Consider the following 16,919-nt stretch of genomic DNA (forward strand, 5'->3'; position numbering starts at 1 on the left):
TAGTAAAGAACAATGTGAGGATAATTAAAACAAACAAAAGGAAAATTATAAAATTCATACAGTATAATATATATTAGACAGCAAAGACACGTGCTGACATTTCATACTCCACAGAAAAAGAGTTGATACATAGTTAATTGTGCCACTTCAATTTCATCTATCAATCTCATTACCTACTCCCACATTCAATTATTGATGCTTCCAGTTCTCCAAACCTGGAATAGGTTTCCTGGAAAAACGGCAATCGCTACCACTAAAAATTCAGCTACAAAAATCCTAGGCAGAAAGGCAATTTGCACATAAGTAAAAATCATTTGAGAGAGGAATCACGTTTGAATAGAACATGTGAAAGTAAATGCTGCAACCTTGAAATATTGTAGTAAGGTAATTCCCTAGGAAAGTTTCCATTCCTTGCCCTTTTAAAGACTTGTATTACAAATGCATTTATATGTAATTCTGGACTTAAAAAGGTAATTGTGAATTAGTACCAACACTGGAAACTCCAGTAAATTTATCTCAATCCTGGATGATGTTCTCAGACGTCACACACTTTGCAACAAGCACTGCAAGCTACAGACCTCTCATGTTTCATGACCAGAACTCCTGGACAGATATATATGTATATCCATGGTATGCACATGTCCAGTAAAGCCACTGCCTTCAGGACATGCTGGATTCACTGAGAAATAACATATAAACTGTACAGCTCATATTTAGTGGACCTGATGCTTTTCAAAACTCTTTGATCAGCAGATTCACAGAGCAATAACTATGCAGGGCATAAGCCTTTGATCCTTTTATTGCCATCTACTGCATCAAACCCCAAGCCCATTATGCACTTTCTTTATACTCCAGTTAAGTGAAACTACTGGGCACCACCATAACTTTCTTTCTCCTCAATGTCTGCAGAGATGTTCTGAATTTCTAGACATTCTGTGCAGACTGGGTTACTTTACATCTGGAAGTCCTACACAAATACTGAGATCCCCACACACAGGGATAAGTCCAGGTTTGTGCAGCCTGGAAAAAGCAGAAACATGATATGGTTAAAAATGGTTCCCTACAGCACTTTTTAGTCTCAATTTGTATTTTTTTAATCTAGTCACTAAATATATAGAAATCTTTATATTTTCAGCTGCTGAGATTTCTGTTAGTCAGATGATGGTTTGTTTCCTACAAGGTATCTTCCTATTGCATTTGAGTAAACAATTTTAGTACTTCTGAAAAGAACAATAATTTATGTAAAGTAATGTAATCACTAACCAAACTAGCCCTGAACTTCAATGATAGTTACAGGTCAAACCATGTAGCTTAAATACAGTAGATGACAGAATAAGGGTCCTTACCTTTTAGGGGACAGAATCAGTTCTTATTTCTCCAGATAATGCTTGTCATACACTGACAATAAAGACTTTCTCCAAATCAGCAGCTATTCAGCTTGCCACAATATTCAACATGAAGCTGTTTCCATTCTCTCTCATTTCTCTTGTTCATCTCTCTTTTTATTTCAAAATTTCACTCATCAATTTGCATAAAACTTTTAGGAAAGCCAGCATTTCAGGAGACTACTACCTATGCTACTCCGAGTTACAGGGCACCCACTCTTCAACCAATGGTAACAGGAAAAGGTAGAAGTTTTGCTGTTTGTGCCTCTACAAATGGCAGCCATAAAAACAAGATTAATTTGAAGTTAGGAGGAAATATTTGTAGAAATAATGTACGGCATTAGCTTTAAAAAGAACCGTGTGTTTTTCAAATTTGTTGACTCGCCTAACACAAAATTAAGCAGTAAAATCACTTTTCTATAAAGAAAGTATCTCCACATATTTTTTCAGCATTCCACAGGAGAGCATTGCTCTAAAAGCCAAGACCTTCACCAAAATCAAACACAAGATGCTCTTTGAAACAAGGTCTGTTTAGATCACTACCCTTCTTACACAGGTAACACAATACTAAGAATTGATATACTCTTTGAGAAGGGATTTTTATACAAACAAATTTTCCAACTAGTGTAATTTTATTATAAGTTTTCCAGGCATGTTTGGTACCAACCTTCAGTACAACTTTTTTTTTTTTCCTTTTTCACAAGTTTACATTAGACATTTCAGTGCACAAATATTTATTGCAGTGCTTCTGGTAAGCAAAGGAATACTCAACTGCATTTCCCTCCCCTCCAACACAGCTACTGTAGTTAAGCTGCTTAGCCAGTGCCTAAATATAGAGAAGGGCTAGATGCAGACTAGCTGCCTGATGATGCTTCAGGCTCTGCTAACATTTTGCCTGCAGACTGGGAAAACTAATTGGAAGAACTGGTGGAAGACTACTTAGGATCTTGGGGATCAGGAAAAAGCAGCCAGTCAATTCACAGACTGGAGGTTCTACTGACCCCACCCAGAGCATGTAAGTATCATCACTGACCAAAATTCTGGTTTTCATTCATAGTGAAAAGTTTCAACTTCCTTTGCACCCAGGCAGAGCTGTAGTAATTCATGTCTTCACCACACTGAAGGACTTGGATATGCTCTGGCTGTCTAGCTTGTGCAAAGGCAGCTTGGAAACCTCACATGCATCTCTCAGGGGCATTACATTTCTTCAAAATTATTTCTGTCTCTGATTCAAAGGACTCATTTTGACTTGCCATCTGTGACCTGAGGAAAAGTCTTCGTGCCTATGCAATCCCATGAAGTTTTTCACCTAAGAAGGGGAGGTTTCAGTTAAGGGAGGCTCTGCAAAGGCATCTGTGAGGATGGCCCTTCGTTTTAGAAGCTCATGTTTAACTGCTGTGTCCTCAGTCTTTCAGATGTGTGTGGGGTTGGAGCAACAAGTAGACATTTTTAAATAATTACACACAAGGCCAAACCAAATGCAGTTCAACCTATTTACTTTAAAAGTCTGTCTTAAAAGATTAATGGTTATCATGCTAGGACCTGCAAGTATCAAATCCCTCAGATACTTGCAGGATGTCATAAGCTTTCATCCCTTCTAAATAACCTTAAAATTGTATAGAAGTGGACAGTGACACGCCAACACAAAAATCAATGATGCATTAAATTCTCTGATAGAGCCATGCTGGGAAGAGTCCTCTGGAAGAAATGGAGTTTCCATGGGTTGCTGCTTCTTCATGGTTCCCCTGCCTTCCCAAGTCATCCCAGTTTGGCCTACTCCAACCTAATGTGCCTTATTTTTGTACTTCCTTTAGTTTGTTCCCTATGTAAAGCACACAACATTGCTGAACTCGGATGCCATAGACAGTATCAAAAAAATTTTATTTTCACTATCTGGTCTATTTTGAAAATAACCAGCAAAGAGCCTCCACAGAAACCACTGAGTCATAATGTTCATTTTTAAATAATCCTTGCAGGTCCATCTCAGTTGTGCAGGTATGTATTTCATTTGTGTATGAATTGACATATGACAGAAAATAACACCAAAAAAAGAATCATCTTGTTTTGAAGGAAAAGACAGAATACAGATGAAGATAAATGAATATTCAATGCATAGTAACACTACTGAGTCTTTTGCTTTGAAAGGAAGAGTATTTGTTCTGTGAGAAAAGAAAAAACATGCAGAACTGTCTAACACACAACATTAGATCTTTTTCTGCCAATGATAGTTAATCATGCATTTTGCCAAATCTCCATACACACTAAATACCTGTGGATACTGTCTTTCCAGCACAAGTTTCTTGCTTTTGCTGACCCAGCATACTTTGTTGGACACAATGTTTCTCTGCAGGATTAGCATGCAAAAAAACACCACCTGCAAAAGTGCTTTAGTTATAAATAGATCCCAGGACAAAAAACCCAAAACAACCAAACCCCCCAGACCAACAAAACCCAGAAAAAGGCAATATAAAACATTAACTGGACGTTAATGTATTAAGAAAACTACTGGTTTTTGTTCTTTGCCATTTTTCTCTCCTCAAACTACACTTTAAAATCTAATACATTACATGTCAAATGCAAGGTGATAGCATAATAATTGAGTAAAGCTGGTTAATGTGGCAAACAGATGCGGATGGTTAAGCCTCAGTGTCATGGCAGACAGTCAACAGCAGCAAAACAAAACACTTCAAAAAATGAAGGTTCAGTAGCTTTATTGAGTAGTTTTAACACAGGGACTAAAATCTATGCTTATTTACACTTTGCATAATTCTGTGAATAAACTGCAGATATTACAGAAAACAGAATTTGGACTTCTTTATTCAAAACCAGTTTTGCCATACACCTATACAAAGCAAGATTAGTATTAAAGCCTACAAACCATGAGTGTCCAGCTCTACACATTACAGCAATTAATTTGCAGTTGTGTCTACCTTTGCTAATAGTGACTACCTGGGTGGAATGTTCTGTTCTGGGTATTTGTGTCAGATAATTTTCTAAAATTGATTTCAACAGAAAATACCAGCCATTCTCAGTATGTCTGTATTAGAAATAAATAAATAAAATAATCTAGTGACACATCTGTGCATCAGGTGAAGACCTTCATATGTGACACAGCAATGTCTCTTTGATCTGTGAAAAGCTGCCCAAATTAGGCAAAGCTGCAGACTCTGGGCATGTCAGTAGCTACTTCAAGCAGCTAACTTTTCCAGTGATTACATCCTATTGAATGTTCTCCTGCTTCAGGCTGGGCTGGATTTTCCCTGAACTATGGCTTTAGGTCCAAGGACCCAAGCTGGAACAGCAAAATGGCTTCTCCTTATCTCTGAACTGCAGAGCTGACAGTGTGGAAGAGAAACAGGAGAATATACAGGGCAAGCAGGAAAAGGACAAGACTAGAAATGAGAATTGAGGAGTGTCCAGGCCAAAGAGTCAGGTGGGATATGGGAATTAAATGCAGACTTAAGACAGGTAACCAATATTACACAAGATGTGGAAAGGAGAAACATTTAAGCCAAAAGAAGAATCACATTTCTCACCTTTTTAGTCCTTTACTTTTTAAAGAGTATTATAACTATGTTTACACAGGAGTGCTTTTGTGCAATTTAAACTAGCTTACAAAAATAAACAATATAACAAAGTAGTTTAATGCAAGACTGGAAAATCTCCGTAGATCATTCACACAAACACTAAGATACAGAATGCGCAAATACACTTAGAAAATTTATTCTGGTATTCCACAGGAGGAACAAGACCAAAATAATTTGTTAAAATTCTAGAAGCCTTAAGCTGTATCTTTAAAGCTATATATAAATAAATCTGATTTGAGCATAAATGTGATTTGCTAGTTGTGCAATAAGCATTTTATAATTTAGAAGGATTTCCTTTACAGTTTGTGCAAAGTTATTATTTTAAGGGATTAAGATTACAGGGCATTTCAAGAAATTCTGTGAGCAATGGGATGTTTTCTGGATTCCTTAAATGGTGTCCAAAAGACTCTTAGCATAAGAGCACTTTAAATAACAAAGGTACACTTTTGTTTTACATTAATTGGGTTCTATTAAAAAGGATGTTCAACATTAAAACTTCTAGGGGCATTTTTCAGTGTGGAAATAAGCTAAGCTAAAGCTGTTACCTTGCAGAGGTAAGTCATACAGTAACCCAAGATCATGGGTATATAGTCTGCATTTACGAAGTTCTCCGGTTTCCTCTCTAATTCAGTCTTTTGTTTTTGCCTGAAACATCCTTTCTGCACTATAAATCATATATTGATACATGCCAAAGTTTATACAGATCTAACATAAGAAAAAAACAAGTCTGATGACAGCACTTGCTCAACTTGCAGAATTGCTTTCCTCTGTTGTTCCTCTGAATATGTACATGGGAGAGGCCTTTCACACGTCCTCATCAACACCCTTTTCTCTAAATTGGAGGGGTAGAGACTCTACTGATAGATGGATTATTGGATGGATAAGGAAATGGCTGGATGGTAATGGTGAACAGCTCAATGGCCATATGGAGATGGGTGACAAGTGGTGTCCCTTGGGTCCATGCTGGGACCAGTGCCCTTTCATATCTCCGTAAGTGACACAGACAATGGGATTGAGTGCACCCTCAGCAAGTCTGCAGGCAAAACCAAGCTGAGAGGTGCAGGTCACACACCTGAAGGATGGGATGCTGAGGGGCCTGGACAAGTTCACGAAGTGGTCCCATGGGAACTTCATGAGTTCCTGCACGTGGGTCAGGACAGTCCCTGGTAACAACACAGGCGGGGCTAAAGTGATTCAGAGCAGCTCTGCCAAGAAGAACTTGAGGGTACTAATGGATGAAAAAACTGACTGTGAGCTGCAAATGTGCACTCGCAGCCCAGAAACCCAACAGGGTCCTGGGCTGCATCCAAAGCACCATGGGCAGCAGGGGAGGGAGGGGATTCTGCCCCTCTGCCCTGCTCTGCTCTGGTGAGACACACCTGGAGCACCAGCTCTCGACCCTCAGCACAGGAAAGACACAGACCTGTTGGAGCAAGTCCGTAGTAGGGCCACAAAAATGGTGGTAAGGATGGAACACCTCTTCTATGAGGAAAGGCTGAGGGGGATTATTATGGGGTTATTAGTCTGAGGAAGGCTCCAAGAAGATCTAACTGGGGCCTTACAATACTTGAAAGGGGCTGAAAAGAAAGACAGTGACACTTTTTTACAGTGCTTGCAGAAACAGGACAAAGCATAATGGTTTTAAACAAAAAGAAAGTAGATTCAGACTAGATACATGGAAGAAATTTCTACCTGCCCATCACTCTCACCAGCATCTTGGCTTCAGTATCTCTGTCACCAGAGAAAAGCGTAACAAAAAACACCCATACTAAAGCAGACTTGTTAAACACAAGCTAACACACTGAGAAATTTAGTCACTATAGTAGCAGCATTAGAAACAGTAATAATTAAGACATAATTTTTGATTTCCCATAGATTTAGATTTCATGGATTTCTCCATTGTTCCACCACAAATAACTTTTAAAATATGTATGAAATACTATTTCTGCAGGGAATAACAAGTGGCCAACAGCTTTGAGGCACCTTTTTGAGTTGTGACATGAAATGTATTAGCCACACACAGGTAAATCACTATTCAAAAGAAGCTTCCTATATATAATGTGGGCAATGCATGGCTTAACACAACCTCCTACTATAAAAAGCTTTTTTTTGTGCTACTGTATAAAGGAAGAAAGTCTTCAAAGTCCTTTCTAAGAGTCAGAATACATATACATAAGAGATTTTTAGACACTTTTGCAGTGAATTTAAAATTCATTTATTACCACATCTACATGCTTTTTTAGCACCTCTCATACAGTGTCTGTGAACTTTAAAAGCTTTCCATTTTTTGAAGGCACAGTCTTTCAAGTTATAAGCTACTCATTTCGTATTAAGGTCAACAAAATTAATAGGTCTTAAGCAGATCAAAATATTTTCATATCAAGAAAGCTAGACATAAAGCATCTGTAATTACCAATAACCTTTTCCACCTTTACAGCTGAAGATATTACACATAGACTTTTCTCACTATGGCAATATAAGAACTAGAGGGCTCAAAATGGTGCCTGGCCTCTGCAACCACACAAATAGTAATTGAATTTAATTTCTATTTAAGCACAGAACTTCTTTTTGAGAGACACTGTTAGATACACCATCAAAGACTGTATTTCAGCTTCTTTATGCCTCTGCTAGTTTCAGCAACCAACTGTGTCAGCCTGCAAGTGGGCATTATCTAGAAAACTTGGTGATCTGACAGGATGCAATTGAGTAGAATGGACATTATTTTACTATCACTGCAAGTCCAGCAGTTATCTTTGTTGGTTTTGCCCAGTCATTCTGTTCCACAGAGGACACCATCCCTGAAGATTTGCAAAGCAAGGCTGCAGTAATGCAGCCACTTGGGGGAACTAATTGTTCAGAAAATAGTTGAAGGAGGTGATGGAAACATTGGTCATAAACTAGACATTCATAACCCCCCAACAGCATTGCAAATATAAATTAGCTACTTCAGAAAGTGAGGATAAACACCTGTAAATGGATTTTTAAAAATTCCTGGGAGAATTGCCAGTGGAAATGTCTTTCAGTGAGCTTCAGGAAAGATACAGACCTAAACAGTAATTCATCCACTGTTAGTCAACGTAAAATTATTTTTAAAGGGGCTAATCAAGATCAAATCAACATGAACAAAATTTCAATGTGCCTAACGTAAGTAGTAATTAATGAACTTATTTTCTCTTAAGTACAGGAAACAGTAACTACCAAGACTGCTAAAAACATGAAGGCAAAATTCTTCAAAAACCACGCAGCACAAAAATGTCAAGTAGAATCATTTTATGAATAAAATCATAAAATAGGTTCTGATTAGATTTTTTCTTTTTTTCCAAAAAAAGTGAACATACCTATGTCTTACTGAGACATCAACCCTCTTTGGGGCAGAAAACATGTATGTCTCACTTCAGTAAGGGAATTAGGCCTCTTACTCCCAAGATCTAATTCTTTTGCAAACACTGATGCACAAAAAGAGAACACAACAAAAAAGCAAAAGTTTTATTCCTGATAAAAAGTACTTTTGTGGGTTTTTTTGGTTGTTTTTTTTTTTTTTTTTTTTTTTTTTTTTTTTTTTTGTTTGTTTGTTTGTTTGTTGTTTTTTTTCCTTCGAGAATCAGTGCACTTTTTTCTAAAGAAAGACTGCATGCAAGAGAAAACAATTAATTTCCCATTTTGGGTCAATATAACAACCATATTTTACTTGAGGCATTGAAAACATCTGCATGGTGACTTCCACAGTACAAACCTCAAAAATGCTCCCTCATGAACAGAGGATCAAAAGTCTGCCAGTGTTGGCTTGGTCTATTTTGAGTCTTTTGTTATAAACTATACACAAAGCTCATCACTCCCCAAAGAAAGGGCCAGAACAATTGTTAAAACTTAAGAGGATAGGTGGGCAGTATCTTCTGGGGGATTTTTTAATAGGTAATTTCACTGAAAATGGCCTAAGTGGTCTGGGTTTTGAATGGGAAATCCCTGTCTAAGGTTTTTGTTTGCTCTAGTTTTGCCCCCTTTTCTTTCATAAGCCAGATTTCTTCATAAAAACTCTCCAGCTCTGGCTGAGATATGCAAAACAATGCTACCTGTAGTTAATTCCACTAAAGATTAAAACAAAAATAAAGATAAAAGGATCTCCACAGTGCTTCAAATAGGTATGTATATTTTTTTCAAAGACAGACATGGATCTGTATAGCATAGGAAAACTAAAACATCTTCTGAAATACTATGGTCCTGGCTAGGCAAACATTTGTTTTTGTAACATGAATTTATCACTTGCTGCTGAACTTGAACACAGCTAGACCTTATTGGCAGTAGGATGCAGCAGAAAACAACTTAAATTACAGCACCTGACTGTTTTTCCTCCCTCAGTGCATAATTACAATTCTTTGCAGTGCTTATTGGCATTGCTAGCTTGCCCATGCTAGTCACCATGCAGTTTAAAGGCAGCCTGATTCCCAAGAGGCGCTGGATGTGCTGTAAAGAACTGTGGAATACACTGCTGAGAGGTGATAATGGATCAGCACAGCCTGGCAGTGGTGCCAGCGAACGAGGCGATGGAAACAGGAACACAGCCCGCCGTGTGTCTCAGCCCCAGCGCGGTGCTGAAGTGTCCGTGTGTCCATGTGTCCGTGGCGGAGCAGGGGCCCGGAGCGGAGCCAGCAGAGGGAGTCGTGCCCGTCCCGCCCCCCGGCCCCGCTCCGCAGGTGCCGGCCCGGCCCGGAGCCGCGGCTCACGGCACCGCCCCACTGACAGCTCCAAACAAGACAATTCTACCTGCCTGAGAGTTTGATCATGCTAAATACAGCCTGTCCGGAAAAATCCCCCAAGCCGCAGAACCAGGTACAGCACCGCACCCAACCTCCGAACAGCTTCGTGATGAGTTAGCTTTAGCACTTCAAAACATTCTGCCTCTGGAAACTTTTCAGTCAATTCAACGTTTCGTGTAACTTGAGAGCATCTTAAAGCAAAGCAGCTGAGCCTTCCCGTTTGAAAGTAATTACTTCTATTAAACTATTTTGCATCTTCTGTAACTGCAGTACAATATTGTGCTTGAGATTAAAAAAAAATCCTTAACTGATCTGGTGTTAATCTATTCAGTGCCCAAAATGGCATGTCCATGTTAACAGAACAATCAGTATTTACACTAGATGTTCTTCTTTCAGTAGACATATGAAAACAATGCACTGTTGCCAACATATTTTCCCATCCCAAGGAATACCCTGAAATCTCTGTCAAACTTTCTCGCTTTCATCATTGCTCAGCTCAGCACACAAACCATCTGCATAAATAAAGATGTAAGCATCTGCTGTATGGCAAACGGTCTCAGGGGCAGATGTTTTTATCCTTGCATTCATGTCACTGGCTTGGATACATTATTTGAACAGATGTACACAATCTGAAAGTGTCGTGTCCCACAGTGAAACGTCTCCAACTGCTTTCTATCAAAGTACATAAATGCTATTTGCACCTGCATTTATGTTAATGATATAAAGGCAGCAGGGGTTCCAGCAAAGTGAGAGCTGATGCTAAGAAACACATTTACAAGGCTAATGGAAGTTTGAGGTCTCTCAGCACCAAACCACCATACTAACATGGATACAGAGTATACAGAACCACATTTGACCTATGATTCTAAAAAAATTAAAATAAACATATTCAAAGAACAAAACTATTGCTTTAGTGTCTCATACCCTTTTCCAATGTATATTTTAAAAAGACAATATCTTTTAGACAAATAAACCAGGACAGCCTTCTATTCTGCAAAACATTTGTTTTAGATAACACAATTCTTTCATGTTAGTCATTTAACAAAAACATTTTATAAATCTGACAATGCCAATGGTATTTCAGTTCACTAATGCACAGTGGTATTTTATGCCATTATGGAGCATTATTAAAAAAAACCAACACTTGCTCAACAGTAAATATTTCACATGAGTGCGAATAGTCAAATATAATACTTCAGTGATTGTTGTCATATGTTGTCATATGAATGAAATGATAATTTCATAAACCCGAGGAAAAAAAATAAAATTGACAAGTTAGATTTCTATCATTGTTCAGAAAAGTGCATCTAGTTGAACATGGTGTTACAATTGCTTGCCACATAGAAGATAGTAACCCTCCTTATAAAATATTTTAAAATCAAGAAAAATACAGCTGTCTTGAAGGAGTATGGCTCAAATTATAGAACACCTGCTATTACATGACAAATGGCAGCATTGAAAGGTTTAGCTCTCACTCAAAGAACTTGCACTAATCATTGCTTCCATACTTAACAGAAAAATAATGAGCGCACACAAAGTACAGAAACACTGACAAATATGCCACACTGAATGTAACCCATGGATAGGTTCCATTTCCAATATAATCCATTTTCCAAAATTTTATTTGTAAGAAATGTACCAACACTGGAGTTGTATATAAATCACCACAAATTACTAACATGCTCCAAATTTTCAAAGTGCTACACTTAAGAAACAAGCGGTACTTGATACAAAGACAAAAAAAGTACCATAGTAAAAAAATATATGGAGACTAGAATATTTGTAGAATATCACTGTTTCACACTGACACAGCTCCTGGTCATGATCTAGGGAAGCCCTGCAGAGAGATCTCAACAAATCAGAGGTCTGGGCAGTCACCAGCCACGTGAAGTTCAACAAGGCAAAGTGCTGGACTCTGTTCCTGAATTTGGGCAACCCTGGATGGACAGACTGGGCAATGAGAGGCTGGAGAGCCGTGCCACAGAAAGGGACCTGGGGCTCCTGTCCATGGCAAGCTGAACCTGAGCCAGCAGTGCCCTGGCAGCCAGGAGGGCCAACCCTGTCCTGGGGACATCAGGCACAGCCAGGCAAGGGAGGGGATTGTTGTGCTCTGCTCTGAGCTGGGGCGGCCTCACCTCAAAGCCCAGGGGCAGTTTTGGGTGCCACAATAGAAGAAAGATACAAAACTTTTAAAAAGTATAAAAAAGAGAGGCAGCAAGATGGTGAAGGGCCCTGAAGGGCAGCCGTGTGAGGAGCAGCTGAGATCACTGGGTCTGTTCAGCCTGCAGAGGAGGAGACTGAGGGGAGACCTCCCTGCAGTCCTGTGAGGGGAAGAGGAGGGGCAGGCACTGATCTCTGGTGAGCAGTGACAGGACATGAGGGAATGGCCTGAAGTTGTGGCAGGGGAGGTTCAGGTTCGATATCAGGAAAAGGCTTTTCACCCAGAGGGAGTTGGTCCCTGGGACAGGCTCCCCAGGGAGTGGTCACTTCCCCTGGTCACTGATGGGACTCAGGCAGTGTTAGGACAATGCTCTCATGCACTGGTGTGACTCTGGGGGCTGGTGCTGTGCAGGGCCAGGAGTTGGACCCTGTGATCCTTGTGGGTCCCTTCCGACTCAGGATATTCTGTGATTCTGTATTTTTAAGGCTTTTTAATTTTATGGTTTTAGATGAACAGTCATTAAAACAGAGAACCTCAGCTTATTCTGTTATTCTGTGACTTCTAACACTGAAGCTCACTTCCAAATTTACCATTCCCTCTGAGTACGAGTTACTAACAGCATACCTGTGGGAATGGATTTTGATTTAGGGGAAAAAAGAAAAAGACTTCAAAACAATCTCAAAGCAAATGCTTAATCAATTTGAAGTTTGCAAACAGCTTCACAGTCTATATTCTCCCACTGCTGTTCAGAAATGGCTTTTGACTATAACAAGGGTCAGATTCCCGTTATTTAAAGGAAAAACTAAATAAATGTTTAAAGTATTAGAATTGAGTACTTCAGTCACAAGCACGGGAATGTAGAGCACACTCTGGAGTGGACAGCTTTACTCAATAGCAAGTACCGTCTTCCTTGAAAGGATATTCCCAAGAGACACAGAACTCATCAATTAAGATCAATCAGAATGACATGCTTCTGGAACAGCTTCCTCAGAGTTGTTAGAGCATCATAAAAATACTTAGTCTTCACAAAACAGGTAAAATATAAACTTACATGACAGTAAAAGCTCAAGGCTTCAAATCAAGTAATAGATAGTGCTCTTCTTAATTAACATAAGTACTAACAATGGAAACTTAACTGACAACCAGCAATGGTTCTGAAAGGTCCATTAGAGCTGATGTCATATCCATCAAACGTTCACTCACATTTAAGTATCATTAAAAATGACATTCATGTTAAAAATCATATTTAAACATTAGCATTGAGACACAGATCAAAAGGCAAAAGAAACTGAAGTTACAGCTACACATTTAGAGATTTGAGAATACACAAAAACCCTTACTAAGACATCAACCCTAGTGAAAACTAAATCAAATGAAAGACAACTTTTGAAAAGACAACATAGAAGAAAGAATTAAACACATAAAAAATTAGTAAGGATGAGAATGCTGAAGAAAAGATATTTAAAAAATCTGGGTTAATGTTTATTTTCCTGTTTCTGCTAATTGTGTAGCATAATTTGCAGATAGATTTAACCCCATTTAATATGGGGATCAGATATAATGGGGATTTTTCAAACATATAAGGATTAAAAAAAAATTTAATAAAACCTGAATACTTAATTCTGCTGAATCAAAGAAGAAGCAGATTTATGCACTTCAAGTTTCAACTACCAGTGTTAACAGTAATTAGCAATGCCCTAAAGAAGAGAACAATTTTAGCTATTTTAATTGTTTAAAGCGATAAATGCTGCTGGCTTTTTTTTTTTTTTTCAAATTATACCACAGCAGAATACTAGACACAAGTAATACAGTGATTAATAATGATGAGATTTCTTCCACATTTTGAATCACAAGCATCTAATTTCTTAATAAAATATAGAAAGCATACTATACCTGCAGAAACTGTTAACGGATTCTGCATTATGCCCTTTAACAGTTACGACAATGTTCCTAGAAAGAAATACAGATACTTAGAAGCTCTGATAATTTCTTAAAAACTAACAAAAAATGAACAGGACAATGGCAATAGTTTCCAGACTTGTATTTCAGAATGGATCCCAATATGTCCATAGCTCTCACGAAAACAGCACCAGACATTTAAACCAAGTGTTTCTTGGACCCCTATTATGTGCTTTCCATATTTCAACACTGTGTACCACTAACTTAGGCTTCTTGTAATTAAACAATCCTCTGAAAGCCTGGAAAGAGGACAGTCAAAAACCCCAACATGGCCATGCGTTCTGAAGAATCACAGATAATACAGAGTTAAGCAATAATTTCCCTTCAAACATGTGAACCTGTTGGGGAGGATACATAGGAGATCCCTATGTTGATCACAGGTCTGAAGCACATCTTAATGAAGACAGAGTTGAGGCTGATCAGCCTGAAGAATAGAAGGCTCCAAGGAGACCTTATAGCACCCTCCAGTACCTAAAGGCAGCCAACACGAAAGCTGGAGTGGCCTTTTTACAAGTGCATCTATAGACAGGGCAAGGAGCATTGGCATTAAACTGAACAAGGACAGGTTTAGATTAGATACTAGGAAGCAATTCTTTACTGTAAGGCTGGTGAATCACTGGATTCCTAAAGAAGCTGTGAGTGCTTCATCAAGGCCAAGCTGGATGCAGCTTTGAGCAACCTGATCTAGTGGAAGGTTCCCTGGCCAGGCAGGGCTGTCAGAACTAGGTGGCCTTTAAGGTCCCTTTCAACCCAAACCATGGTGATTCTATGTGACTGCATGGATCCCACATAACTTTCTGACCAACAGAATCTTCCATGGATGCTACAATGAAGACATTACCTTGCTCTTGTGAACCAAACATTACACTGTCATCTGTCCTGAATGTGCTGTTGGTATTTATGAGAAGATATGATGCATTACATTTGACAAAACAGCTTTACATTAAGTGGCCACCCAGTAAATTAAGAGTTGGCTACTTCTTTCCAGTGCAGTTGAGTATGCTGTTCAAGCTCTGGTGAAGTGGGATTCAACATTCAGGTAAGAGAGACACAGGATAATATAATGACAATATAAAACTGTTGTTATCCACTCAGATTTATTTTTCATAAAATGGTCTAGCTTTTGGAATGGCTGCATAATAGTTCAGTTCAACTGAACACCACTAACATGTCAGACATCACAAAGGGTATAAAGCTCTTGTTCTCCTGATGCATCTGGAGGCTATGGCAAGGTAACAGTAAGTCCACTGACTGACAGATGGAACCACAGCTTCCTGGGGGTTTACTCAGATCTAGGCTTTCATAACAATCCCCATCCCCAACATTCCCACAAACAAAGCCAGGTGCACAGATGTGGAGATTGCTGACTTTCCTGACCAGTTTAACAGCCAGGAGAATCTTATATAAAGAACATGCCAGACAAATACTCAAGACCCACCTTCTGATTACATGGAGTACCAAGGATTAGTTTTAGTTAAATACAGAAATACATTGGACAAATACTGATGCAAATACCCAACAAAATAAGCCCTGAATATATTTCTTTACTATCATGCAACTGACTCTCAAAAAGCAATGGTGAGGTTCTGGGAAGAAGATGGTTCTGTAGGTAGCAGTAAAGTAAAAAAGAGAAAACCAATTCCATTTTCAAGAAGTTCAACATCAAAGCATAGAAGAACACTGAGCATGGCTGCTGTGAGGAAGCCTTTCACACAGCAAACAGGTACCTCTTTGGTCCCTGTTATCTTCTGTTCTGATCCACACCTACCAAGCAGCTCTGGCACATCAACCAGCACCTCCTGGCAGAGGTTTGCTGATGCCAATCAGCAGATCCCTGAGTGCCTCACAGAGCCTCTGTCCGTGGTACTTGAGCAGCCAACCCCCGAGCTGTCAGACCCAGCACTCAAACACACATTGCCTCATCTAAATGCAGTTTGATGTCGTGGGAACACACAGACAACTCCCTCTGCACATCCAACAATGGAACAGGCCACACTGATGGAATGTCGGAACAGCGAGACACTTCTAGAAATCAGTGTGGGTTTCCAATTTATCTGTCACCCACACTGTAAGGCATTCTTCTTTTAAAGCCATATTGATCAATAACAGCTTTTCAGAGAATCAGTGTGAAGCTTTTCTTCCCCCTTAGTATTTACAGCATTTCAAAACACACTGAGACATTTAAAGCAAGACAGATTCTTGTAAAACAATTTGAGAAATGATGTTCAAATAAAGCTTCTCAAAATTATTATTTCGAAGTCACATTTTTTAGATTTTCATGGTCTTTCCCTCTTTATGGGGGCATTAAATCATGTTAAGAGGGTGCCTCATCTATAGTTACTATCTACTTTTAGAATTATAACAAACCAGACTTCAGGGTACAGATCAACAGTTCTGAGAATATCATGTGGAAATAGAAGCTCCAGACATTCTGCCAATGTTCTTCCCAGACATAAACCCTAACACTACAACACAAAATTGTTCTAATTGTTATCATATAAACCCTAACATTTTGTAAAGGCATCTCTGATTTGAATTCAACTCCAACTGCAGCAAGGTAATGGTATTAACCTAGAAAATCCAGTCCTTATTTGACAAACACATTGATCACCTGCTCTTAATCATCACAATAATTTTAAAAGAATATAATTTCTCCAATTAACATTGATAATTTCTTTTAGCAATTCATGAATAGTATTTTTATTATTTTTATGTGAAAAACTTTCACCACACTTTATATTTGGAGATACTTAATCAAGTATCTTCCCTTTTAGGAAAAACTGAAGAGCTCAAGATTCTGAAATCAGGACAAATTCTTATCATCCCCTCAATTTTTTCCATCCATCCTTACACATATGGCTGTGTTAAAACATCTTTTCTTTGACTGTGCATATACAGTTCACAAAGCAAACCATAAACATTGTGCACTTAACCTGTGTTTTATACTGTTTTCAAATACATCAACTGTGATCCTGTCTTTTTCATCTTTTCTCTGACAGTTTCTGACACTTTTCTGTTAGGCTGTTTAACAGATACTTGTTACCCTACACACATTTTATGCATGTCCTAAACA

At 38.7% G+C, this 16,919-nt stretch overlaps 1 protein-coding gene across 12 annotated transcripts in view; it reads right to left on the reverse strand.

Moving 5' to 3' along the window:
• The window catches only part of ZNF438 (zinc finger protein 438), a 52,326-nt gene that overhangs the window by 5,645 nt on the left and 29,762 nt on the right, over positions 1-16,919 (reverse strand). For 6 of the 12 annotated variants that reach the window (XM_063414690.1, XM_063414680.1, XM_063414651.1 and 3 more), the window contains 2 exons: positions 13,781-13,837; positions 3,655-3,759 (listed from right to left, as the gene is read on the reverse strand). The exons of 2 other annotated variants lie outside the window; for them this stretch is intronic. In XM_063414690.1, the coding sequence (XP_063270760.1) occupies positions 3,655-3,759; positions 13,781-13,808 (133 nt within the window). In that variant the 5' untranslated portion in view covers positions 13,809-13,837. The remainder of the gene's footprint in view (positions 1-3,654; positions 3,760-13,780; positions 13,838-16,919) is intronic. 4 more of the 12 variants (XM_063414718.1, XM_063414708.1, XM_063414699.1 and 1 more) reach the window with 1 other exon arrangement.

The sequence above is a fragment of the Prinia subflava genome, chromosome 1 (assembly GCF_021018805.1).
Source record: "Prinia subflava isolate CZ2003 ecotype Zambia chromosome 1, Cam_Psub_1.2, whole genome shotgun sequence".
In the NCBI taxonomy this organism is placed as follows: Eukaryota; Metazoa; Chordata; class Aves; order Passeriformes; family Cisticolidae; genus Prinia; species Prinia subflava.